General features: G+C 52.1%; 1 protein-coding gene across 3 annotated transcripts in view; it reads right to left on the bottom strand.

Annotated features, from left to right (window-relative positions):
* Positions 1 to 7,099: 7,099 nt before the first annotated feature.
* TAMM41 (TAM41 mitochondrial translocator assembly and maintenance homolog) overlaps positions 7,100 to 27,610 on the bottom strand; it is a 37,794-nt gene continuing 17,283 nt past the window's right edge. The window contains exons 5-8 of one of the 3 annotated variants that reach the window (XM_040995211.1): positions 21,641 to 21,786; positions 17,841 to 18,006; positions 15,938 to 16,000; positions 7,100 to 7,935 (exon numbers count right to left, since the gene is read on the bottom strand). In XM_040995211.1, coding sequence (XP_040851145.1) covers positions 7,859 to 7,935; positions 15,938 to 16,000; positions 17,841 to 18,006; positions 21,641 to 21,786 — 452 coding nt within the window. In that variant the 3' untranslated portion in view covers positions 7,100 to 7,858. Of the gene's footprint in view, positions 7,936 to 15,937; positions 16,001 to 16,349; positions 16,476 to 17,840; positions 18,007 to 21,640; positions 21,787 to 27,610 lie in introns of those variants that run through there. The other 2 variants (XM_040995212.1, XM_040995213.1) reach the window with 2 other exon arrangements.

Raw genomic sequence — 27,610 nt, forward strand, 5'->3', positions numbered from 1 at the left:
GGAGACCCAGAAGAGGCTCCTGGCTTCGGATCGGCATAGTATCGGCCCGTTGCGCTCACTTGGGGAGTGAATCATCGGACGGAAGATCTTCCTCTCTGTCCCTCCTCTCTGTATATCCGCCTTTCCAATGAAAAAATAATAAAAATAAATCTTTAAAAAAAAAAAAAAAGAAACTGTCAAAAAGTCTGTGGGAAAAATAGAATCAGGACAATGCGCATTACCCAATTTTCGAAGCCTGTGTGTGCACACACAATGCAGGGACACGTAACCACACATGGGATGAGCTTTTGGCATAGCAGTTCTAACACTGCTTGGAATACCCGCCCGGGCTGGAGGCCTGGCCGAACTCTGGATCCCAGCTTCCTGCTAATGCGCGCCTCGGGGAGGCACCAGGTGATGGTTCAAGTGCTTTGGTCTCTGCCACCCACGTGGGAGAGCCAGATGAATTCTCAGACCCCTGACCTTGCCTGGTTCCACTGCAGCTGTTGTAAGCACTTGGGGAGTGAGCCAGTGGGTGGGTGGGCTTCGTTTCTCTAACTCCACCACCGGACTCTCTGCTTTCAAATAAATTGAAAAAAAAAAAATGCTGCCATTTGTGATCACACGGATGAAACACAGGAGGACATTATGTTAAGTGAAATATGCCAGACACAGACACAGGCCTGTGACCTCACTCATAGATGGAATCCAAAATAGTCAAACCCACAGAAGGACAGTTAGGGGGAAATGCTGGGTAGACTTCAGCTTGGGGCTCCAGTGGACAAGTGTGGTGACTATGGCTAAAATACTACACTTGCATGGTGCGCCTGAAACTTTATAATTTAGCTTAGGGAGTAGGTCTTGAGTGCCCCCGTTTCACACCCATGTACACACATGTGGTGGCTGGGTGAGCAAAGGACATGTTAATCTGATGGTGTTAATTCTTTCACAACATGTAATTTGTTAAGTCATCATTTTGGCTGTACACATTGAGTATACAATACTTTGTCTGTTACTCCTCAAGAAAACAAAAGATAACCATTTGAATTTTTCCTTTTTTGAACAAATTCAGATTTTGGGACCGGTGCCGTGGCATAGTAGGTTAAGTTTCCAGCATAGTGCCAGCGTCATGGGCACTGGTTCTAATCCCAGCTGCTCTATATTCTGAGGCTGTACAGCTCAGCCAGCTGAGGACGGTGCACTGTCAGACTATGGCTGTGTCTGCGTTGAATATTCACAGACTCATCTTTGTCAACATTCCCTGAAGAATACAGCAGTGATGTCCATGGCACTCACATTATCTTGGGGATGAGAAGTCACTCAAGACGCTGTGAAGTTCCAGACGGGCGAGTGCAGGTTCTTGGTGGACACTGCCGTCGCCCAGGAAGGACTCGGCGTCTGCAGATCTTGTTATCCGTGGACATCCTGGAAGGAATCCCTTGTGGATACCAAAGGGGGGAAGGCTGCATTTAAAAACATCAACACATTTTACATTGGCGAATGAGTTAAGCGTTTAAAAAAGTTCTCATTCTGTTACTGGAAACGTGGTTTTCTTCATGTGTGTTGGACAAAAATATCTGGAAGACATATGTTTGTTGTCCTGCTAAATAAAGTTCCCAACATCTCTACACATGTGCTAGCCATGACCGCACTCCTGACACATGTGCTCTGCACGTGTGCTGGCCATGACCACACTGCTGACACATGTGCTCTGCACGTGTGCTGTCCGTGACCGCACTCCTGACACAAGTCCTGCTGGCCTTGCTCCTGGCCACTCCCTCTCCTAATCTGGAAGTAGATCACTTCCCTGTGAACTCACAGGTCTGCCTCTAGCTGCTTTAGATTTCGAAATGGTCCCAGTCTCTGAGAAACTCATCCTTTTCAGACTGTGCTCTTCCCCAAACAGGAACCATGAAAGACATCTCTGGGTTAAGAGAGACGCATCATGAAGCATGTGTTGAACAACCAGAATCCATTTCTGGAAGAACAACATGAATCTCCTGAGTAGGGGCAGATGAGGTGTGAACAAATCTGTAAATGGCAGTGTGAGTGTGCTGGATTCACAGTCTGCGACTTCAGACCGAGACCACAGCCCTACCCTCTACCCGTTTGGTTTTAACTTTTTAATGTTGAAAATGTCATCAGCCAGGGCTGGAGTCAGAAGCTCACGTCCCCCAGGGCCTGGCAGGTAGTAACAACCAGGCTGCGAAGGGAAGAGTGCCTCCTCACCTGGAACATGAGGACATGGAAACTTGCAGACTGCCATGTTGTCTGAAAGAGATGACAGCCACAAAATGCCTTCAAAAATGTCCTCATCCTCGGAGCGGCGATATCAACAGCATCTCAGAATTATCAAATCCACTTGAGCAGAACCCTCGGAACATGCTCCATACTGGGGACCCTGGGATGATATTGGGTGGCTGTACCCCATCCCCGGGTACAGCTGGGAGGCTGGGTGTGGTTTCTCCCCCAGATACAGGAACAAGAAAATGTGTAAACAGTGGTCTCACCCACTTTCTTCTGATCCTCAACCCTTCCCACCATGATCAACTCTGTAAACATCATCAAAAATAAAATAAAATAAAACATGCCTTCAGAGAGACATGTTCATGGTGGCTAAGAGTGCCCACGTGACAGCCACTGCTGAAGGCCATGTGTTAGCAAGCGACTCTTCTTTCCTGCAGCTGGACGTGCCCACAGCTTCTCCATCTGTGAGGAGCTAAGAACATGATGAACCACAGGACAACAGCATTGTCTGCGAGGGGGATTTTCCTGTTTCATCATTTTCTTCAAGAAGCTTTCTTGTAAGCTTTTCTATGGGCAAGGCAGGGTTTTCTAGAATAAATGAGAATAATCCTTGTTACCAAAGGAAAAGAGAGAAAAGTGCCTCTCTCTGTTCAGAAGGACACCAGCACACACACTGTGAACATACTGACGTCATCCCATGCGGCTAATGTAAGCTCCGTGTGTGATTTTTAAAAATTCTTTTTAAAGCTTTCATCCTCATTTCACATGAAATGCAGAGAAATCGCGACAGAGTTTCCCATCTGTTAGTTCACTCCCCACATGCGCGCTCACAGCAGAGTGAGCCAAGCCGAAGCCTGAAGCCAGGAACAAATCCAGGTCTCCCATCACCTCATGCCTTGCAGGGTGTGCTCCAGCAGGACACCAGAATCCAAGGTGGGGTGGGGACTTGAACTCGGGCTGTGGGCACCTGAAGTGGAGTTTGAAATGCTACACCAAACACCCAACTTTACACGCAATTTTAACTTTTCTAGTAGCACCTTAAAAAGAGCAAACAGGAGGAGGTAAACAATGGATTAATATGAATACTAATCTATTTAGCCCAGTATATCTCAAGCACTTTCAAAATACAATCAGGATTGAGATTACTGAGATGTTCTGGATAGTCAGCCATCTGGGGGTATTCCACACACAACACTTCTCAGTCTGGCCAGTCACATTTCAAGGACTCCATGGACCACACAGGCCCAGTGGCCAGCTGTTGGGTTTGTAAGGTCCACAAGGCCTTTGGAGAAAGGAGCTAAAGAGAGTGTGTGACATTTGAGTGATTCTTCCGCGTCATAGAGGTTATGGGGTTTGACAGTCAAAGTGGATCTGCATCACCTAGATGCACCCCCAGACACAGGGGAGACATTTCTTGGGGTTCCAGGACCAACTGCTCCCAGTAACAGCTGTCTGGGACTGAAACAGGGTCTCCCATCAAGTATGGCATTGCTTATGGTGCCAAGGTCATTGCCTTGCTGCCCGCCATCCCCCTTCCAAGGAACATTCTAAAAGACACCACCGTCACTCTGGAGCTTCTCTGGAGGGAACCGTGAGCTGCCTCACACCCCAGCTTCTCCTGCAGCCTGGACCCCTACCCTGGCTCTCACCACCTGGCCAAGCTTCCTGTAGGCAGATCGGCTCCCCAGGGCCCACCTCCAGTGAGGGCCAGTGCGCTCACCCCTCGGGCTATACCAGCAAGGTGCCGGGCTTCGTCAGTCCTGTTTCCACAGGACGCCAGTGCTGGGGGGACCCTGGCTGGGGCACTGGCTGCACATCTACTGCAGCAAGGAAGGAAAATACGAGCTCACTGCAAACTCCACCTTCAAAGCCTCTCCTGGGGCTGGCACTGTGGTGCAGCAGGTGAAGCCATGGCCCCCCGTGCAGTGCTGGCATCCTAAGTGGATGCGGTGTGTATCCTGGCTGCTCCAATTCTTTTCTCTTCCTTGTAACTTTTGTTCCTCTTGCCTCCCCAATCAACCTCCTCCTTTTTTCCTCACTCTTCTTTAAACCCCTGCCCCCCCCCAAAAAAAAAACTTTAGAGGGAGGGCAGGAGAGAGAGAGGGAGGGCCATCCAACTGTTGGTATACCCTTTTAATGCCTGGCATGGCCCCAGGCCGAGCTAAGGGCCAAAACCAGAAGCTGGGAACTCAATCCAGGTCTCTCACAGGGGAGACGGCAACCCAACTGCTTGAACCATCACCACTGCCTCCCACGGGCTGCAGTAGCTGGAGGCTGGAATCAGGAGCCGGGGCCAAGGATCAAGCCCAGGCATCCAGATTTGGGACTTACACATCTTAACCCCTAAAGCAAACACTCCGCCCACTTCTTGTTTTTAAAGCAACAGGCCCAACGTCACTGGCCCAACTCTTGCCTGACTAGATGACTACTAAGTTAATGAAAGGTGGTTCAGCCTAGAGGTTAAGGGAAAGGGCTTTGGAAGTGGATGGCCCAGTTGCAAATTCCAGCTGTCATGTGCTAGTGTGACAGAAGATTTTGTTCATGTGCCCTGCTTCCTCATGCACACAACAGGGAAAGTTAGAGTCCCTGTTACATAAGGCCGAGCTGGGGATTGAGTGCATAAACACGTTGGATGTTGCGCAGGACAGTGCCTGACGCACCCTAACGGCACAGGGCACAGTCCGTGCTTGCTGCTCCTGTGATGGGGCTGACAGCACGCTGCAGTTAACCCCGAAATCAGGCACTCAGGATTCAGGAACCTGACTGCTTTGTGTCGTGAGGGCCTCAGAGTTGGGACAACCTTCCAGGGCTCCCATTTCTGGTGTCTGTCAATGACTAAGTCAATGTGTCCATGAACTTGTCTTCGTGGCGCTGGCCACTTGTCATGCTGTACTGAGTGTGGATTCCGTGGCCCTGACCTGAAGCACTGTGAATTCAGCTGAGCTCAGCGTCACAAGGACAGCCACCCAGGCACTTGGCGCCTCCTCCCAACTGAGCACAGCCCAGTCACTGGGAGGCCCCACGCGACTCTCCCGAGTACTGCTTGTGGGCTTTTCCTGCTTTCCACTTGCACATCCCAGGAGCCTCAATCTATACCACCAACTGCAGCACAAGACCTTAGGGGAGGAGACTGGCTCAACAGTAGGTCAGCTATACAAGAAGACCTTGAGGACAATGACATTCAAGGTACATTTACATGGGCAGTCCCGTAACTTCGGAAAAGAACTGTGAACCTAGAAATGTTCTTTCTGATCTCCTAAGTGCTGCTGGAGCGCTGGTCCCTGTGAGCTGGGTGGGGAGAGGAGCGGACTCCAGCAAAAGGGGACTGAGACCAGAAGAGGTCCAGGTTTCCATCCACGTTGCTACCAAGCAGCTGCGGAACTTTGAGGTCCGAAGCTGTCTGGTAGGGAGTTGAAGTAGTTTGTAAGTTTCCCACTAATTCCCACATGTCATGCAATCCCTCTCCTGTGATTATCTCCAGCCCTCACTGTCTAGCTGGCCATGGCAGACGGCTGACAGGCATGTGCGTGTTCAGCCAGCATGGTAGAGCCCCGGCCAGTCCCCTTGCAGGTGAGTGCCCACTACCACCACTCTCTGGGACCTCTATGGTGGCCACCACAGTGACCAGGACCCCTTCCCAGATGGCTTGCTGTCAGGCAGAGTCACAGTCGAGCAACCACAGTGTGGTGGGAGACAGGAAGAGAGGAGCCCCTGTTCAGGCTTTGGTGTTGGCAGCAACCACCAGTGGTGTGGACATCAAGTGCCCACCCCAAGCCTGACAACTGAACAATCGTGACCACTTTCTTACTCCTCCTCGGAGTCCTGGGAGTCAGCGGGACTCGGCCAGGCGCTCCTGCTCGGGCTGTGTCCTGCAGAGGCCGCAGCTGGAGCCCTCACCGCAGCATTCACCCACAGCAGCTGAGTTCCAAGAGCGAGGAGCTTGAGAGTCAGCCAGGCCCTGACCTGGCAAGTCACAGAACAGCCTGTCCACTGCCTTTGCTCAGCTGGGCAAGTCACAAAGCCCAGCTCATCCTTGGGGGGCAGTGGTTAGAGCCCCCCTTCTAGCAGGAGAGAAGCCCAGCCTTGAGGGAGGACCTATGTGAAGGTCCCCCGAGGCAGCATCCGCACGGCAGGCGTGGGCTTGGGGATGCCAGCCCAGGGCTGTCACCTCTGCTTACTGCTCAGCACACCCTTCGGCTTGCCAGTTCTCCTGGAACCTTTGAAACCAGCTCCCTTTGCTAAAACTCCCAAGGGAGTTTTGGGTTCCCAGTCTAGACTTACTGGAACAAGAACCATGGCTGACTCTTGGTGTGAACTATAGCAAACATTCCCAGGGCGATATCAAACCATATGATGATACTTGCCCTTGGTGCCTCTGGCACATCAAAGCACTACATTTGCCTCGGAGGCTGACCAGTATGTGCACCCTAGGGACACAGAGGCCCAAGGACAGGGCTGGACACAGGCAGAGCTGGAATCCAGCTCCAGGTCTGACCCGGAGGGCCACTTCCTGCCGGAGTTCCACGTTCCTCAGAGGAAGTGTTGCTTTTCATCCCTAGTTACCTAATCTGGGGTATCTCTACCTAGATAGCCTATCCATCTTTCACAGGGAAAGGAAGATAAGAATACCTGGGGCAGTGGCGTACCAACACCCAGTCCCAGTTCTGCCACTCACAGCCCTGCGGCCCCCGGGCGGCCACTTCCTCTCCTCCAGAAAAGGCAGATGACCTCTGCACCGGATGAGTTACCCCTCAGGGAGTGCATGCAGCTGGATCAGATACTGTGGGCAGGAGTTAAGCAAAACAAGGAAACTAACACCCACCTACAGAGGGTCTTGAAGAAAGTCTGGCAGCAAGAAGTGTACCCCAACATCTGCTGTGAACGCAGGAAAAAAAAAACCCTCAAAGTTTATCTCACCCACCTTCCTCCAAACCTCAACCCTGCCCACCCTAAACAGAAGCCCACATTGGCAATACATTCCTCTCAACTAAGTAAACAACAGTAAAAATAAAATTTTAAAAATAATTAACTTATTTTTATCCAAGAAACAGCTTGTCAAGGAGGAAACAAAATAACAAAAACAACAATCCAGAAGATCAGTGGTGTCACAGACCGAATCACCCAGGCGCGCTGGACATTGTCCTGAGCGCTTTGCAAGTGTTAGGTCACGGCAAAGTGCCTGCTCCCCACCCAAAAGCCACTCTGTCACCCGCCTTTGTGGAGAACAAGGAAGCTGTGGCTGGCCTAACAGAACGAGCAGACAGGCCGGAGAGCAGGGACGTAAGGAGACAGGGAGTGCCTGGCTTGTCGGGCCTGCAGTTTCCCTGGAGGCACGGTCACACGCACACGCACCTGCCTCTTGTCTGATGGCCGTGCACCTGCACAGTGCGGCCACGGCCCCAGCCACCGCACGGGACTCGTGTGTCCTGTCCAGAGGGGACGCTGTCCCTGCCGGTCACAGTCATGCCTCACCTGAGTAAATGTCTGAATTGGACATTTTCAAGAACTCAAATGTTACACAACCAGAGTGTCTTCAAATTTGATCACTTCGACAAAGGAATCAATGTGATTCTAGGAAAAAGGACCGAGCGCTTTATTCATCTGTGCAGGACGCGTGTCAGGGCGGGCAGAATCAGGACGCTCTCCTCAGCCAGCCTTTCCACATCTTGTGCAGTTTGAGTGAGCTGTAAACCACTGATTTCTTCACGCCTGGAAGAGAGGAGAGGTGAGACACGCAGGCTCGCTGAGGGCACACTCTGCCAGAGGAAGTATCATCCCACCCTGGGCCCTGGCGATGGAGACAGGGTCTCTGAGGGCACACTCTGCTACGGGGGCAGGGTCCCCCGTCTCGGGCCCTGTGTGACGGGCTGCTGGTGGGCTCCAGGTCTGAAGGCACACTCCGCCACAGAGGCAGTGTCCTTCTGCACCGGGCCCTGTGTGACGGGCTGGTGGACTCCAGGAGCCAGGGTCGCTGTCATCAATGCTGGGGGAAAGAGATGCCATTTGCAGGTGGGCCGACATGGTGATGTGGATGCCACCAGCACCTGAGGTCCTGGTACCAAGGACTCTCTCGAGTCAGGAGCATGTCAGCAGCCTTTAGACTTAGGAACTCTTGAAAAGGGTGAGAGGAGGGAGAACCTCGCCATGGGGCATCCTATGCCATGGGGCATCCTATGCCATGGGGCATCCCTGCCCCCTGTTCCTTCCCAGAGCCTGCGTTCCGAGCATATCAGCTTCCTGCTGTTTGCTGCTGCACACACACACACGGCTGGTCTGCAGAGAACATGGGCTGTCCCCACCGCTTCCTGCCTCGCAGACTCTGGCGGGATTCCCCTGTAAGGGTCCTCTCTAGGAGGGGGCTCCCTGGACAGTAAGGCTGTGCTGCTCTGCTTCCTCTTTGGAAGTTGAGTCCCTGGAGGAACTTGTCTCCCCATCAGAACCTAGTACATCACAGGTACTCAGCAGGTGCTTCCAAAGAACTGAACAACTGTGCCTCAGACAGCTCAGCCTCCAGCACCTGCACCCTGGCTGGCTTACTGGCACACACACTCATAGAAGCTGCACAAGAGGCTCTTGGGGGCTCCTGGGAAAGAAGTGGGTTGGGTGCATGAAATGGGCTCTTGGTCCGCCAGCTCTAACAGGTCCTGTTCGCGGTTGCTATTGTGGGCCCGGCTTCCTCTGTGCCCAGGGTGAGATCATCTCAGGGTGTGGCCCTCAAATCCCAACATTCCTTTTTCCCCCCCAGAGAAGCCCACAGTGGCTGTGCTGCAAGTCCTGGTAGCACACTGGGCAGGACTTGGCTGGGGGATGCCCAGCCCTGGGCTTTGGGTGATTTCTTGTAAATGTGGTGGCCGTTAACCTGCGAGCCAGCTGCCTGGGCACCTCTGCAGGGCTTACTGTAGACAGCGGCAGGTAGGAGGCCCATTACCAGTAAAATCATTAACGAATACCGGATCTGCCGGCTGGGCCTGTCTACCTGTGGCTGATTTGCAAACCCATGGGAGCCTCATCCAAACACCTGGGGCCCCTCCCTGCCTCACCCCTTGTAATTCTCTGCCTGGAGCAGCCACTCTGATGGACCCCACCCACTCCAGCTCTGAGCCCGATTACCTAAGAGGTGCTTTTAAAACCATCCAGAACCGACTTGGAGAGTAGGCAAAGCGCATCTGGTACGATGCAGCAAGTGGGGGCTCCTAATGAGTCCCGACACCACGCCCAGCTTGCCCCCCAGGAAACTCAGCCAAGGCCTCCCTAGAGCTCAGGCGTCAGAGCAAACACACAGAGGTGAGTGTAGCCTGCTGCCTGCCAGAGGAAAGCAGCCCCACGCCCCACCTGGTGGCTCTGCCCACCACTGCAGCAGGGAACTGTGGGAGGAGCAGTACTGGAACAGGAGTCGGAGGATCCAGGTTGCACTCTCAGCTGGCCACCAGCTACAGCGAGGCTCCTTCCTCTAGGCTCAGCCTCCTCCCCTGCACACAGGGGTCCTTGGGTGAGCTCCCAACCACAGGAGGAAGCTGCTGTGTGTGCGGGGACACGCTGCTGAGCGGGGGTCCTGCTGCGTGTGCTACGCGGGCACGCTGCTGAGCAGGGGTCCTGCTGCGTGTGCTACGTGGGCATGCTGCTGAGCAGAGGGTCCTGCTGCGTGTGCCACGCGGGCACGATGCTGAGCGGGGGTCCTGCTGTGTGTGCTACGTGGGCACGATGCTGAGCAGAGGGTCCTGCTGTGTGTGCTACGCGGGCACGCTGCTGAGCGGGGGTCCTGCTGCGTGTGCTACGCGGGCACGCTGCTGAGCGGGGGTCCTGCTGCGTGTGCTACGCGGGCACGCTGCTGAGCGAGGGTCCTGCTGTGTGTGCTACGCGGGCACGCTGCTGAGCAGAGGGTCCTGCTGCATGTGCCACGCGGGCACGCTGCTGAGCAGGGGTTCAGGGTCCTACTCAGATTTTTATAGGAACTTTAAGTTTGTAAAACTGTCAAGAATCAACTGATAAGAATGAAGAATTCTCTCTGCTTTAATATTCAGATTTCAGCAAGGGTGGAAGAGGACAACGCTATGAATGTGGGCTATAACAAACGTTTTCTAAAGATACAAAAACCGCTCACCACAAACAAGCAAACAAATAAATAAAATGGTTAAGCTGAATTATCCACGATTCAGGACATCTGTTTTGCAGAAGTCACCACTCAGAGTGAGATGACTGTCCCCAGAGAGGGAGACTTTGCATTATGTAAGTATGACATGGGGTGTGTTTCTACACCATGCAGATAGCTCAGCAAGCACAGGGCAGACAGTGCGACAGAAAGAGGAGATGAATCAAGGGCCTGCCTTGTTGGGTAGAGGGTTAGGCTGCTGCCTGCAATGCCGGCATCCCATTCAGGCAGCAGTTCGAGTTCCGGCTGTTCTGCCTCTGATCCAGCTCCCTGCTAACGTGTCTGGGCCAGCAGCAGCAGATGGTCCAAGCCCCTGGGCTCCTGCAGTCATCTGGGGATGAAGATCTCTCTTCTCTCCACATGTTTCTCTACCCTAGCCGCCCCACCTGCCACTGCAACTCTGCCTTAAAAACAAACAAACAAACAAACAACCCCCCCCCATCAGAACAGACACACTACAAAAGAGATCTCCAGGGTAGGCAAGCGGGCTCAGGTTTAAGTTTGGGCTCTGACCTGGTCTCCAGCTTCCTGTTACTGAAGACTCCAGGTGATGGCTTGAGGAACTGGGGTCCTGTCACCCACGTGGGAGGCCTGGATTGAGTGCCTGGCTCCTGGCTTTAACCCTGTCTACCCTGCACACTCTGTGTAGGCATCTGAGGAGTGAACCAGAGCAGGGGGATGGGAGACGGCTTCTGCTTTTGTCTACCTTTTTCTGAACATTTAATTAAAACATTTAAAAAGATATCCAAATTGGGCCCGGCGCGGTGGCACAGTGGTTAAGGTCCTCACCTTGCACGCCCGGGATCCCATATGGGCACCGGTTCTATCCCGGCAACCCGCTTCCCTTCCAGCTCCCTGCCTGTGGCCCGGGAAAGCAGTTGAGGACGGCCCAAAGCTTTGGGATCCTGCACCCACGGGAGACCAGGAAGAGGCTCCTGGCTTTGGATCAGCATAGCATCGGCCGTTGCGCTCACTTGGGGAGTGAATCATCGGACGGAAGATCTTCCTCTCTGTCTCTCCTTCTCTCTGTATATCTGCCTTTCCAATAAAAAAAATAAATAAATAAAAATAAATCTTTTAAAAAAAAGATATCCAAATAAACCTACAAAACAAAAGCTTAACCACCTGAGACAATGGACAAAATGCAAACCACAAGCTTAGTATAACACGCAAGTGCCTAGGATGCAAAAGACAGAAAATCAAGCGCTGGCCCGGCAGCCGCTACATGGGGACTGAGCCTGGGCAGGTGTGGACGAGCGTGGATGAGCACTGGGTGGCATCGCCCAGAGCTGGACATGTCCACAGGCTGAGACACACGCACGCATACTCGCCGAGGCAGGCACAGGACACTCACAGCAGACTCCTCATGACAGTCCCAAGGGGGGAACAACCCGACACCCAGCAGCAAGAGAACGGGAAAGTGCAGCTGGTTCCCACGGCAGAACGCCACCACGGGAATGAGCAAGGGAGCCACCTCACGGAAGTGCTGGCTCCAAGTGTCAGGGACTCAGGAGACAGAGGAGTATCCACCCACTTCAACGTCAGGCCACGGCCTCCTCACGGAGGGACTGGTGGGGCCAGCGGCGGGCGTGGAGGCCTGGAACTGCTCAGTGTCTCCACAGACACTTGCCCATAAGGCATTCACATGATCTAATTCACATTAACAACTTGTGTGCTTTTCATCACACATGGAGACATTTGCAACTGCTATAAGATTTAGCATCTTCCATCTGTTCAGTCACGATTGGGCAAGTACATTTTTTTCCCTCTTATTTTCATTTTTATTTGAAAAGGAAAGGAAAGGAATAAAGGAATGAGGGATGGGGCCAGCACAACGGCTCATCTGATCCGGCCAGTGAGCGCCAGCATGCCATGTGGGCACTGGTTCGTGTCCTGGCTGCTCCACTTCCCTTCCAGCTCCCTGCTTGTGGCCTGGGAAGGCAGTGGAGGACAGCCCAAAGTGTTGGGACCCTGCACCCATGTCGGAGGCCTGGGGGAAGACTCCTGGCTCCTGGCTTCAGCTCACCTCAGCACTGGCCATTGTGGACATTTAGGAAGTAAGTTAGCAGATGGAAGATATTACTGTCTGTCTCTTCTTCTCTCTGTAAACTTGCCTTTCCACTAGAAACAAATTAATATTTTTAAAGAGAGCGATAGCCAGATGCTTTTACCTGCTGGTTCACTTCCCAAACGCACACAGCAGCCAGACAGGAGCCAGGACACAGGCTGGCTCTCCCTGGGAGCTGGCAGGGACCCAGGGACTTGTCACCTGTTGTCTCCCGGTGTGCTTAGCAGCAGGAAGCTGGATCAGAAGCGGGCCTGGGACTCAGGAGACAGAGGAGTATCCACCCACTTCAAAGCATGCAAGGAGAGGACCTGACCCAGGCACTCTGGCATGGGACGTGGATACCTTAACTTCCGCGTTACACACTGCCCTGTCCGAGTGGTTACTGTGCACTAATATGTACAAGATGCCAGGCTGGCTGCTGGAATACAAGGGGAACAGCATCAGCTGTAACATGTGGAAGCCTTCCAGGCCAACAGGAACCTACTCTCGCTTCCAGCTTCCTTTCTGAAGAAGAGGCTGTGGATCAGGAAGCCCTGCACTTTCTAGGAGCCCCTTGAGGCCAGAGTGCTGTGCAGAGGGAGGCCTCCTCGCTGCTCCTCCCCAGACAACGGGATGCAGCGTCTCTTCAAGGAGATCCCTGGTCCTCAGCTTCCTGTCTAAAGCCAGGCTTTAGCGGTCCACAGCTCCTCCTGATTCCCAGCTTGTTCCCTGGGATGTCAAAGTAAGGGATGGGTGTGACCTTGAAGGATGGGGAGCCAGAGGTGTTCCCAGGCAGTGGGTGGTCTCCACTGCCCCTTCGAATTATAGTTCAGATCTCTGGGACAGAAATTGAGCAAGCCTCCAACTTGGTTTTTCCAGCTATCTTCTTTTTTAAAGATTTATTTATTTATTTACTTACTTACTTACTTATTGGAAAGTCAGATTCACAGAGAGAAGGAAAGACACAGAGAAAGATCTTCTATTACTGGCCCACTTCCCAAGTGGCTGCATCGGCTGGAACTGAGCCAGAAGCCAGGAGCTTCTTCTGGGTCTCCCACAGAAGTTTGGGCCATCCTCTGCTTTTCCAGGCCACAAGTAGGGAGCAGGAAGGGAAGTGGAGCAGCTGGGATATAAACTGGTGCCCACATGGGATGCACGCAAGGAGAGGACTTCAGCCAGCAGGCTGCCATGCTGGGCTTTCCAGTTATCTTCCAACCACAGCCAGACGCAGCCACAAAGCCAATCTCCTCCAGGCAGGAGGAGAGTTCATTTTAAGAACTTGCAGGCTCACGGTGGGCGTTGAGTCTGGTGCTTCTGAGGTCTGCACCCCACGTCACAGTGTCATGTTCCAGTTCTGACTCTGGCTCTTGCTTCCTGCTAACATAGACCCTGGGAGGAAGCCACGCAGGCTCCAGTGCTGGGGGCTTATGATACCCAAAGGGGAGACCCCTGGCGTCAGCCTCACTCAGCCCCAGCTGTGTGGGCATTTGGAAGTCAGGCCAATGAATGGCCGCTCTCTCTTGCTGTGTCCCTGTGCAGGGGGGAGGGCTTCCAGGCTGCAGTAATATCACTGGGAAAGTCTGTAATATTACCTTGTACTCCTTTTATTTAGATATGTATGTGTCCTCAATGGAAGAAACACTTTAGTCATAAGAGATCAGAGGGCTAACGCACGGCCAAATCTATCGCATCGCAGCTAAGGGCTGGTAAGCTGAACCAAGGCGTGCCAGAAGCTCTTCCGAACAAGCTTAAACCTGTCTTCTTAATTTGGGTGAATCTTTTGAAACTCCAGAAGTAAACAGGCCTCTGCCCCCAGAGCTGCTTCTGATTGACCAGAAAGTCAGGTGGGCGGGCAGTGGGGTGGGGAGGGCAAGACTTCAAACATTCAACTCCTTACCCTCCTCACCGTGGGCAGACACCCCTCCTCACGGCGGGCAGACACCCCTCACAGCCCGCGGGCAGAGGAGGCGCCACCGAGTCCCTCTCTTCCTCCTCCCCAACACCAGGCCCTTCCTGCTCACTGCTGCTGGGATCTGCTTCTGGTGGGGGGGCCTCCCCACAGCGCCTCTGACTCCCCTGTCCCCCTCTTAGTTCCCAGGCCAGCATGGTCCTTCTGCAACCTGTCAGTGTTCCTTTAAAGGGCCCGAGGGCCTCCCTGCCCCTGTCCCTGAAGTGACCCAAGTCCCTGGGTTCCTGCACCTACACGGGAGACCTGAAAGACACGTGTACGTAAGGATGAGTCCTTCTCACCCCACTAGGAGCAGGAGGGGAGTGGAAGCCGGTTTGGGCCTCCGCAGCACTGCCCCCTGCTGGCGAGCAGAGAGAAGCAAAAACGGATTTGAGTTTGCAGGTGTAAAAAGATGACAGGGATGATCGCTCTTTAATAATAATAAAAATCTTAGAGAAAAATCTACTCCTTGAGAACCAGGTGGAGTCATGTGCGGCATCTCTGTAAGCCTTCTCCACCTCTGATGAGGCATCCACTACCAGGACAACCCCAGTCACCCACCCCTCCACCAGGCTGCCTGGAAGCAAATTCCAGACATGCAACCATTTCATCTGTAAATATCTCAGTACGGAAAAGGAACTCTTAAACACAAGGGATTGGAGAGAAATCCCAACAAAAGCCATTACCACAACTAGAAGAACAGCAAAAACACACCTCTAATAATCCCTGAACACACAGGGAGACCAGATCAGCATGCCTCACCCCCGAGGTCATGGCAAGGGAGAAGCCCAGTCGCAGTGGCTGGAATCCCCCACACTAACCAGGGCAGCTCACCTGCAGTCTGACGGGGATAAGCCAGCAGGAGCAAGGGTTCAATGTCTTCATGCAGAGCTACGCACCTTGAGCAGATGTGGCACGGGTACCACTGCATTGTGACTAAATCGTCCCTGGGATCCAGGTGGGGCCCAATGCTCAGATGGGCATCCACGTAGTGTGGGACACCAGCTCCCGGGCTGTGTCAGCCACTAGTGCAGGTTCAAGTTGAAAGACACTCTCTGGGCTGCCTGGGTGGCTTCTCCCCAGTCCCCCCCACCGCCCCTGCCGAACAAATTTCGCTCAACATGTCTGCCTCTCCCTCCACACTGTGAGCCCCTGTGCGGCAGGAAGACGTGCTGCCTTCGTATCCGAGTGGCTAGTCCGGGGGAGAGACCCGATAGATGAGGAAGGAAGAGCCAGTAATGCTTTTAAGAAAAGGTGCACTCAGGGAACAAGAAGTAGCAAGAATAGCAGAAATGAGAGGCTAACGCTGAAAAGAAAATCTCGTTAACGGTGGAACACAAGGACAGAGACGGAAAACGGGAAACCCAAAGAAGACCCAAGGGCCAGAGGGGGGGCTCTCAAGAGCGACCACAAGAGAGAGTGCTCTCTACACAACTGGATCCAGCATTGCATCAGCATCTCACGCAGAGCGCGGATGGCAGCATCCCCCGGTTACACGGCACAGCCGGTCCCCCGGTTACACGGCACAGCCGGTCCCCTGGTTACAGGGCTTCCCCGAGGTTCTCACCGGCAGTGAAGATGCCCTTGATGCTCTGTCTGATGCTGGAGGGTCTCACGATCGCTGAGATGCCTGAGAGAGAGAGAACCATGGACAGGTGTCAGTCATCGCAACCAGCAAGTCAATCCCTCTCCCGGAGTCACAAGTGCCAGGATCGGGGGTCAGGACCGAGGGCACCGTGGCAGGCCAATGAAAGTGCGTCGGCTGCTGCTTCTCTGTCTCAAGGGGCCAAAGGATACAAACACCATTTCTCTTTAAAGTTTCATTTATTTGGCAGAAAAAAAAAGGAGTTATTTATTTTTTTTGAAAGGCAGAGTTACAGAGTGATCTTTCTTTCTCTGGTTCTCTTCCCAGATGGCCCTAACAGCTGGACTTGGGCCAGGCCAATGCTAGCAGCCAGTTGCTTCTCCTGGATCTCCCATATAGGAGCAGGGGATCAAGGACTTGGGTCATTTTCTGCTAACTTCCCAGTGGAGCAGCGAACCCTGGAACTGGCACCCATATGGGAGGCTGGAACTGTAGGCTGCTTTGTCACAACACTAGCCCCCTGAAAACACATATGCACCCAAAAGTTCATGGAAAATGAATGGAAAACTGTGTACAAAAGCTTTTTGAAATCCACCAAGGATGCTTTAAAAAAAAATAAAATATGCATTTTCTGAAGGCCCCAACCCATGCATGGATTGTAAACATTTTGAGACCCAGATCAACCTATCCTTCCATTCTACCCTCGCATGAACTCTGTGCCCTGTCCTAGCACACAGAGTTCCAGGCAAGGAGTGGCGGGGTACTTTGCTACCTCCTCAGAAACGCGGCTGAGATCACACAGTGACCAGCATGGCACTGAAAAGGACAACCATTGTCCCAACAGTGTGTCTCCCCCAGGGTCACTTGGAGGAGAACTGGGACCCACGTGCCCTAAAACCCTGGTGGGGGCCCGGACACAGTGGAATTAATGTTGGGAGCTGCTGCGGCCCCTGAACCTGGCGCAGTGGCTTGCTCCCTGCAGGAGCTCCCTGAGGGCTGAACGGAAACAAAAGCACCCCCTCTCTTCAGGGAGGGAGCTGGTCTCCATTTCACTTCTTCCTCCCCTTCCTGATCTCACCAGCTTCCTTTACTGCCCCAGAAGGCAGTGGGCTTCCGCAGACAGGGCACAGGTTTGGTGTTACATGTGTGGGGGCGGCAAGCACAGCTATCAGGCATGTAAGGCTGGTCCTCCACCAGTGGGGCTGGATCCCAGATGGGCACTGGTGCCATGTCCTGGCGCCTCCACTTTTGACCCAATTCCCAGCTGACGGCCTGGGAAAACATCAAAATGTGACCCAAGTCCCTGGGTTCCTGCACCTACATGGGAGACCTGAAAGAAGCTCCTTGCTCTTGGCTTCAGATCAGCTCAGCACTAGATGTGGCAGCCACTTGGAGGAGTAAGAGGACAAAAGCTCCCTCTCTGTCTTTCCTTCTCTCTGTAACTCTGCTTTTCAAGTAGAAATGAATAAATGCTATAATAAAATAAAATCAATGGGGCAGCATCAGAGGGGAGCTGGCAGTGACAGCTCTTGGTGGCACAATGCATGTCACCCTTCCTTCCTCCTCACATGATCATCAGGATCACGGACACATCTGTCTAATAACTTTCAGAAGTTATGTTCTTGGAACCAGAAGAAACTGTTGTTCTCTTGGACAGGGATTTACGGTCAAGGAGCCTGAAGACAGAATTGTTCCCACCATCTTACCCCAAACAACGGAATTCTGGAGGTGGAAAACCCAGGTGGTCGGTGTATTCCTCCCCCCCGAGGCAACCACCTCTAATCCAGCTCAGAAAAAAAAAAAAAAAAAAAAAAGGAAAGGAAAAGAAGCAAAGTCTGCTGTTACCACGGCCAACACCCCCTCAACATCAAGTTCAAACACGTACCCAGCCGTACCACATGGCCACAGTCGGGGTCATGGGCAACCTGCAGTAATGTCTCCTCCACGTCCCTGTTTCTCCCAGGAGGGTCCATGATGCGGTTTATCTGTTGCTGTAAGGTCTTGGGCAAGGTCAGGAGCTGAGTGAACTGTCCTTCTGGGCTTTTATCTATCTAAGAAAGAAAAAAATAAATGAAAAAGATGCTATCTTTGCCAAGTGTTTTCAATTCTGTAGATATTTAGATGTGTGGGTTCTATTCAAAGTCACACCAATGGCTGAGCACCCACACCCTGGACGGGGCACGAGGCTCAGGATCCCGTATCCCTTCTAAAACTGAACGTCTGAGGAGACTCCAAAAGGCCAGGACACGTGGCACTAAAAGATAAGCTTATGTGGTGCAAGGGAACTTTTAAAATCCATATTTCCCATCAACTTGCCTGCATGGATTTAACAATTTCTGCTTTATTCTAAATATACTAAGGTGATATAAGAAAAAATACAGAAATGAAACATGTAAAACTAGAAGCCACTGAATCCACAAGCCACATGGGTCATGGGTGCTGAATCTAGTGGCCTACAGAGAGTCCCTGGGTTCATCTCTGGGACTCCAACTCCTTACAAGGCTCAGGAGAAACACCCCTGCCACCTGCTCAGGAGACCGCACCCCTGCCACCCGCACAGGAGACGCATCCCTGCCACCCGCACGGGAGACCGCACCCTGCCACCCGCACGGGAGACCGCACCCCTGCCACCCGCACAGGAGACTGCACCCCTGCCACCCCCACAGGAGACGCACCCCTGCCACCCACTCAGGAGACTGCACCCTTGCCACCCGCACGGGAGACCGAACCCCTGCCTCCGGCCCAGGAGACCTAGATCAAGCGCCTTGTGCCCAGTTTGAGCCTGGCCCAGTCCTGGCTGTGGCAGGCACTGGGGGAGTGAATCAGCAGAGAGGGTTCACTTGTTTTGTTTCCAAGAAAACATTTTTTTAAAAAAGAAAAAAAAAAAAAACCACCTATACAGCCTAAGTCAGACTAGCTTCCTTAAACTCCAGTGTTATATATTTTGGTTTGTATTATAAAATAAAAATTTTATAAACACTGACCACCAAAGATAGGGGCAGTAGTACTTCCTTCAAAACTCGGTACTGGGCGCAGTGGCCTAGCAGCTAAAGCCCTCACCTTGAACACTCCGGGATCCCATATGGGCGCTGGTTCTAATCCCAGCAGCCCCACTTCCCATCCAGCTCGCTGCTTGTGGCCTGAGAAAGCAGTGGAGGATGGCCCAAAGCCTTGGGATCCTGCACCCGTGCAGGAGACCTGGAGGAAGTTCCTGGCTCCTGGCTTTGGATCAGTGTAGCACCAGCCATTGCAGCCACTGGGGGAGTGAATCATCAGATGGAAGATCTTCCTCTCTACCTCTCCTCCTCTCTGTATATCTGACTTTGCAATAAAAATAAATAAATCTTAAAAAAAACTATTATTTTCTAGGAATGTTACATTCTTTTAATATATTTCAGTTTCAGCTTAAACTAAGAGAACAGTAAGACAAAATTATATGAACTGATCTAATAAAGTTCAGATTTTCAACATATGACCAATTGTCTTAATAATCAGAATTTACTTGGGACCAGCATGATAGTCTAGTGGCTAAAGCCCTTGCCTTGCATGCACCTGGGATCCCATATGGATGTCGGTTCTAATCCCAGCAGCCCCGCTTCCCATCCAGCTCCCTGCCTGTGGCCTGGGAAAGCAGTTGAGGACGGCCCAAATCCTTGGGACCCTGCACCTGTGTGGGAGATCCGGAACAGGATACAGGCTCCTGGCTTTGGATTGGCTCAGCTCCAGCTGTTGTGGCTGCTTGGGGAGTGGACCATTGGATGGCAGATCTTCCTTTCTGTCTCTCCTCCTCTCTGTATATCTGCCTTTCCAACAAAAATAAATAAATCCTTAAAAAAATTAGAATTTACTCATTTTACCTTTTCATTCAACAAGTATTTATATGTGTGCAAAGCAGAAAACGCTATTACTTAGTGACCACAGTAAAGGTGGAGAAGTGCATTTAGCCAAACAAGAGCTACTGAGGATGTTTTATTTGGCTGTGGCTACATAAATGACAAACAGTGTGGTTAATTCCTATAAAATATCCTAGAAATGACATTTTTAGACTCAGGTTTTGGGACCACACACTGATACTGGTCAGAAAGATTCTATATTTCAGTTATGCTTTACCCATGGACTGAATTGGAAGATGGAGGATATTTATCTCTCCTTCTCTTTGTAAATCTGCCTTTCCAATAAAGATAATAAATAAATCTTGGAGAAGAAGAACAAGAACAGAGCAATGGGGCTCTCACGGGCCAGAGGGCTGCAGCGGTGTTCTTTTCCCACTAGGAATCAGCTCCGTCACGTGGGTGGACAACAGTGTGTCTTACAGGGCTGTTAACTCTCGCTTCGTTTGCCAGAGACATTCAGTGGAAAGCAGGGGTGGGGTGTCTGCAGTGTCAGGCTGGCCTATGACGCTCTGTGACGGTAATCTGGCAGGCAGTAATGGCGATTTCCAGGGCAGAGAGACAGCTATGAGAAACCCCGTGAAACAAGGCCAGCACTGGCAACATCAGCTTAAGCTGCTGCTTATAATCCTGCATAACAGGGCTGATCCAAGGGCTGGCTGCCCCACTATCCACCCTGCTAATAGGCCTGAGACCTTGCCACTCATGCGAAAGCCCTGAGGGAGTTCCAGCCCCTACTGTTTGGGCTCTCTGGGGAACTAGACATCAGACAGAACACCTCTACTGCCTCTCCCTCTGTCATTGCCTTTCAAATAACTACATTAATCTTACATTAATAACTACATTAACCTCCCTCTGCAATGGGAGGAACCTGGGAAGTGGGGGGAGGGCTAGGGAACACTGCGACACCCCTTCCAAGTCAAGGTCAGCCCACTGCCCCCAGTGCCTCTTATCCCTTACAAGGCAGTGATGGGGGCGTTCTCAGCACGCTCCATGCTCGGGGAACATGCGCAGACCATTCACCAAGTGACAGCACAGGTGGGCAACTCTGGGAGGGGTCCGCCAAGCTAGCCAACACAGCCCTCAGCCCTGCCTCTGGGTGGAAACAGAAACCCCACCCTGATGTCCAGCTGGGGCTCCTGCCAAAGGCAACGAGGTTCAAGTGCAGATCCTGAAGGGAGCAGCACATGGCTCAGGTAATCGGGTTCCTGCCAACCCTGTGCCAAGCTCCTGGCAGCTGGGGCATTTGGGAAGAACAAGAGGAGTACCACAGGCCTACGGGGCTCTGCAGCAAGACTGCCATCTGCAGTGAAGAATCAACATGGTTTAAACTTGACTCCAGGGTGCTCGGCCCTGGCAGACAGAGCTGCTGACCCCGGCACAGGACGTGACCATGCCTGCAGGCTTGCCCCACAGGAAATGTGACGGGTCATATTAGCTGTCACAAGGCCAGGTGGGCTTCAAATCGGCTCAACTCCAGGCATTAAGGCCATGTGGGGAATGAATCTTCTTTCCCTCTGTCTTTCCTCCTCGTTAAGTCTGCTTTCTAAATACATGGAAAAAAAAATCTTTTAACAGGACTTTCAAGTGGCAAAAACAATACACACACAATGAACGAGAATCTTCCCACTTCTGCCTCTTCTTCCCTACTCCTACTGCGAGAGAGCTCAGTGCATGCCAAACCCTCGAAAGCAGGTCTTCACGGACGACACGCGCTGGTGAGAACGCAAGTGTGAGCACAGTGTCCACGGCCCGTCTCCCCTCCAAGCAGCTCCTGTCCTCCCACACGCTTTACCTCCAGTCTGCCCTGCTGGCTTTTATACACCACTTGGGGACTCTCCTGCAGAATGCTGCCATACAGCTCCCGGAAGTGGGCTAGGTTGGGCTTCACAATATTCAACACTTTTGCCTTTTCCTCTCCAACCACCATCCGAAAGTCACCTAAACAGAAAAGCCAACACTCTATTAAGAATTCACACTCTAGGGTCCAGCACAGTGGGCTAAACCTCCACCAGAGACGCCAGCACCCCTACAGGGACGCCATTTCAAATCCCAGCTCTTCACTTCTGAGCCAGCTTCTTGAGACGATGAGCTTGAGAGGCGGCAGCTAATGGCTTAAGGACCCGGATGAAGTTCCAGGCTTTGGTCTGACCTAGCCCTGACTGGCAGTGAACCAGCAGATGGAAGCTCTCTTCTCATTTTTCAAATAGATAAGTCAATCAATCTTAAAAAGCAAAAGAAAACAATTATTAAAAAAATTTTTTTTCAATAATGATAACATGGTTGATCAGGGCGGGAAGGATTGAGGTTTAGAGAAAATTGGGTGAATTCATTGCTTCCAAATATGTTATTTTTTCTTATTGTTCCTGGGGGGAGGGGAGAGACAAAGGGGGAAGACCACTTATGACTTTCCACACATCCCAGCACCCAGGGATGAGGAACCACCATCTCATATCAACCCAGGAACATGTGTACATATTCCAAGGGTTCTGTCTGCTGGAATGAGGTGAGTTCAGAGGAGGCTACACAGGTGTAGGACAATCTCCCGGGTAAGGTATGGGCAGAGCATGGTGTCTGAAACCTCTGGTGGACAGGCGACAAGTCACGGGGGCACGGGGGTACCATGTTCTGGTGGACAGGCGACAAGTCACAGGGGCACGGGGGTACCATGTTCTGGTGGACAGGCGACCAGTCACGGGGTCACAGGGGGTGCCATGTGCAGGTCGGCAGATGCTCCAGCGACAGCGGGGAGCCCTGCAGCAGGCATGGCAAAGTCATCCTTCCCTGAGCCAGGGGAACACAACACCGTAAATAATTACTCCAGGAAAACAAGTGTAAACTGGGTAAGCTAGGACACAGTGTTACCCTGGCCATTGTTTTCTCTGGAGGGGAGAAGCACCATTGAGGTCATTACTTGCACAATGGATTTTCTTAAGACTCAACTGTTGGCTTGTATTGGAAAAACAAAACAAAACAACACACAAAGAAAGAAAACACAAAAACAAAGGGGTAAACTATGCTAAATGCAGATGGGGAAGCACACGTGGGTCCCAGTCCCATAGGATGCTCACACGTGGGTGAAGGTGTGTTGCCACTGGGTCCGGGGTTGTGGCCTCATGGCTAAATCCTTGCCTTGCAACCAGCAGGATCCCATATGGGCACTGGTTCGTGTCCAGGATGCTCCACTTCCCATCCAGCCCCCTGCTTGCAGCCTGGGAAATCAGTAGAGGATGATGTATAGTCTGTGGATCCTGCAACCACATGGGAGATCTGGAAGAGACTCCTGGCTCCTGGCTTTGGATCGGCTCAGCTACATCCATTGTGGCCACTTGGGCAGTGAACCAGTGAAGAAAAGACCTTCCTCTCTGTCTTTCCTTCTCTCTGTAAATCTGTGTTTCCAAAAAAAAAAAAAAAAAAAAAGGCAAAGGGAATCACATGGTTAAAGGCTAGATTGCTGGTAATGGGGGTGTTGAAAATCGGTCCCTTTCACATAATGCTGTATCACAAATTGATAAAATCCTGCTGAAAAGCAGTGAACCAAGAAGTCCCTGGAGAAAGAGACCAAGGACAGACTCAGGAAATGTGAACCTGAGAGGCGATGCTGATTTAGCAGGTGCCAGGCCCTAGTCCAAGTGCTCTGTTGTCCCATTTAAAGCTCAGGTAGATACCGTTCTAGCACACAGGGCAACAAAGGCATGGGTTAAGTTACCTCCCTAAGAGTTCCTAAGAAGTGAATACACTCAGATAAAAAAAAAAAAACCTGCTCACTGAAGCACTACTTAAAATACTGGCATAATGGACGCAACCCAGATGCCCAACAACAGGGGAACGGAGAAGCTATGACGAGTCACCCACACCCTGCCAGGGACGGTGTGTCACCAGCAAACATTACAACACACGCAGCAGGAGGGAAAAGGATCACGTGACCATGGGCAGTAAGAAATGAGGCGAAAGTACAGCAAAATGTCAAAACACAACTGTTTAAAAAAATCACTCACACACAGATGGGAAAGGGACTTTATGCTTCTGCTTTAATGTAAACATTTAATCTGTATGTGTGGCTCCCATGGAGCAGTCACTTTAGGCCTTGCAGGGTCCCACAGAGCAGGACTGCTACCACCTTCCCTTCCACAGATGCGGAGCACAAGGCGGACTGGTCCAACGTCCCACGGCCTCTCACTGTCGCAGCGCTGCCACTGCCGGGGACCACTCTGCTTGGGAAACTCCTTCCCTTCTCCCCTCTTGTAGAACCCTGACCTATCACTTTGAGCATTTGCAAATGGAATCATGGGTATGAGTGGGTGTTTGGCTCACTGGCTAAGACAACATTTGCAAGGCCGGCTTCTCATATTAGGGTGCTTGGTTTGAATCCCAATTCTACTGCTTCTAGTCTGGCTTCCTGTTTATCTGTTATTTTAAGATTTATTTATTTGAAAGTCAGAATGACAGAGAGACAGAGACTGATTTTACTATCATCTGATTCACTCCTCAAAGGGCCACCCAGTTAGGACCCATGTCAGGCAAAGGCCATCCGGGTCTCCTGTGTGGGTGGCAGGTACCCAAGCACCCAAGTACCTCCCACTGCTTGCTCAGGTGGTTAGCAGAGAGCTGGATGGGAAGAACGGAAGTTGCGGTTTGAATTGGAGCTCGTATGGGATGCTGTTGTTGCAGGGTGTTGATGCTGACATACCACAGCGCAGCTCCCCGCTCCGTTGATGCGTGCACACGGAGGCGGCAGGTGCTGCTTCTGGTGTCTAGGTCCTTGTCACCCACAGGGGGAACTCATACTAAGTTGTGTGTTCCTGGCTTCAACCTAGGCTAGCGTGTCTGATGTGGCCTTTTGACGAGTAAACCAGGGGTAAAGTTCTCCTCTGTCTTGACTTCTCTTCCAAAGAAAATAAAACAATTTCTTTTTAAAAAAGGATTTATTTTACTTTTATTAGAAACTACAGAGAGCAGGAGAGACAGACAGGAAGTTCTTCCATCTTTTGATTCACTCTCCAAGCAGCCACAACGGACAGAGCTGAGCCAATCTGAAGCCAGAAGCCTGTATCCTGTTCCAGGTCTCCCACATGGGTACAGGGTCCCAAAGCTTTGGGCCGTCCTCGACTGCTTTCCCAGGCCACAGGCAAGGAGCTAGATGGGAAGCGGGACTGCTGGGATTAGAACTGATGCCCATTTGGGATCCCAACACGAGCAAGGTGAGGACTTTAGCCGCTATGCTAGTGCACCAGGGCCCAATGAAACAATTTCTTTAAAATTTCAAATAGCAGGGCTGGTGTTTTGGCACAGTGAGTTAAACTACTGCCTGCAAAACTGGCATCTGTGTGGGCACTGGTTCCAGTCCTAGCTGTACCACTTCCAATCTTGCTCCCTGCTGATGCGCCTGGGATGTAGCCGAGGCTGGCCCCAGCGCTTGCATTCCTGCACCCATGCGCAGGAGACAGACTCAGAGGGGCCTGGCTGCTGAACCCATGTGGAGGGTAACCCACGTTGCATCACCTGAGTTTTGCCTACTGGTGCTTTTCCTGCTCTTTCTGCAAAAAGAACACTTTAAGATGGCAGCGTTCTGAGAAGGAAAAGCCTACGAATCCAGGCCCCTCCCCCCGTGGAAAAACAATCGCATGCTCTGACCAAAGGCCCCGGAGGACACTCCAGCCTCCCCGAGAACAAGGGAGGACACTCCAGCCTCCCCGAGAACGAGGGAGGACACTCCAGCCTCCCCGAGAACAAGGGAGGACACTCCAGCCTCCCTGAGAACGAGGGAGGACGCTCCAGCCTCCCCCAGAACGAGGGCCGCGTGAATTCAGCCCCGCAGCCTGGCTCCCTGTGCACTGCCAGGCCCACACAGGCACGGCAACAATCGGCTGCTGAATGGACTTTCCCAGCGGCTGTGCAGGGGAGAGGCTGAGCGCACAGGCTGATTGCCCTAACCCTACACAGGCTGTTTCTTCAGGATGAGGGGAGTAAGACCTCACACACAGCACGAACCAATATCTGACATAAGAGTTGATCTTTCTCTCCCTTCCGAGATGTGTGTGCTACAAAGCACAGGGATTGGGAAAAACTGACCACTGACTGGTCTCGACTGATTTTTTTTTTTAAGATTTACTTAAAAGGAAGATCTTCCATCCAATGATTCACTCCCCAAGTGAGCGCAATGGCCGGTGCTGTGCCGATCTGGAGCCAGGAGCCAGGAACCTTCAGGTCTCCCACATAGGTGCAGGGTCCCAAGGCTTTGGGCCGTCCTCAACTGCCTTCCCAGGCCACAAGCAGGGAGCTGGATGGCAAGTGGAGCTGCCAGGATTAGGACTGGCGCCCATATGGGATTCTGGCACGTTCAAGGTGAGGACTTTAGCTGCTAGGCCATGGCACCGGGCCCTCAAATGATGGTTTTTAACTCCTGACTACTCTATCCCAAGAACTGCCACTGAAATACAACGGGTAACCCCAACGGACCATTTCTCCTTGACTCCGAAATGAGACAAATGTGGAGTCTTGAGAACCTTCCTCGTTGTGCCTGCACTGGGCCCCAGGCGTCCCTCCAGCAGGCACAGACCTTGCCACAAATGTGCGGGCAGCAGGGACTCTGCAGCCTGCCCACAGGCCTGGCAATGTCCCAGGGTGACCTGAGTCAGCCTTCTTCAGCTTTCCGCGCCATCTTGATCCTCTCTGGAGAGTGGCTTGACAATCACACACCCTCGCAAGGGCTTTCAGACTTAAGTGAGCTAAGCTATTAAAGCAAGCTTTGTAAGCAGGAAAGCAGTGACCACTGATGTTGAGATACGTGTATCGGAGACAGGACAAGAATCCCTGAGCCTCAAAGATAATAATTCTCAGGCTAACTTCTCTTTTGAACTCCCCCTGAGTGCTGCTTTCTTTTCAGTTCAATGAGTATCTGTCTAGCTATGCCAGACACCAGAGCTAGGGAGACAAGGCCCGCCCCAGGCAGGGCATGGCAATGGGAGAGCCGCCCGCAGGCCCCTATGGGTCATGCTCAAGGGCAGCAGATGCTGATGGGGCAAAGTTATATTCACTTTCACAACAGCTTTTCTTGAGGTCTCATTCGCATACCACACAATTCACCCATTTAAAGTGCACATTGCCACAGGCTGGTTCCGGCTGTATTCCCAGGCTTGTATCCTGGGGTTCCATTTGAACCTAGAATCCTTCGTAGAGTCTGCACCCCTGAGCATTCCCCCTCCCTGCCTCCTGCCTCTGCAGGTTGGCCCCATGTGGACACCTACGCACCGCACCCTACAACACAGGGTCTTCTAGGGCCCGGGGGAATGCTCCCGAGGCTGCTCACGGCACCAGCGCACACAGCGGTTCCTGCCGGTTCCTGAAGGATCAGGCCTGGCCGCCCGCCCCTCAGGTGACGGGCCTGTGAGTGGCGGCCACTGCCTGCTGACTCACTGTTCGTAACACTTCTGTGAACAGACATGTCTGAGTTTTCCTGTGAACATGTTTTCAATCCCTTGGAATCTGCAACAAAGAAGTGCTGAGCCACATGGGAACTCTGCTTAATATTTTGAGAAACTATCAAACTCTTTCTCCAAAGCACGGGTACCATTTACCGTCTCCCCACATCCTTAAGTGACCCCCAGGGGAAGGTCACTTAAGGACCCTCCAAAGCCAGCAGGCACCACCATCTAACAAGCTTGTATGGGAACTTCAGTGGTTCTGTGAGTTAACACACGGTGAGCGAGCACAGAACAGCAGGTGTAACGTCCCTTACACAGTGTTCATGTCTCAGAAATGAGCA

Source organism: Ochotona curzoniae, unplaced genomic scaffold (assembly GCF_017591425.1).
Source record: "Ochotona curzoniae isolate NIBS_2020 unplaced genomic scaffold, NIBS_Ocur_1.0 contig_908, whole genome shotgun sequence".
Classification (NCBI taxonomy): domain Eukaryota; kingdom Metazoa; phylum Chordata; class Mammalia; order Lagomorpha; family Ochotonidae; genus Ochotona; species Ochotona curzoniae.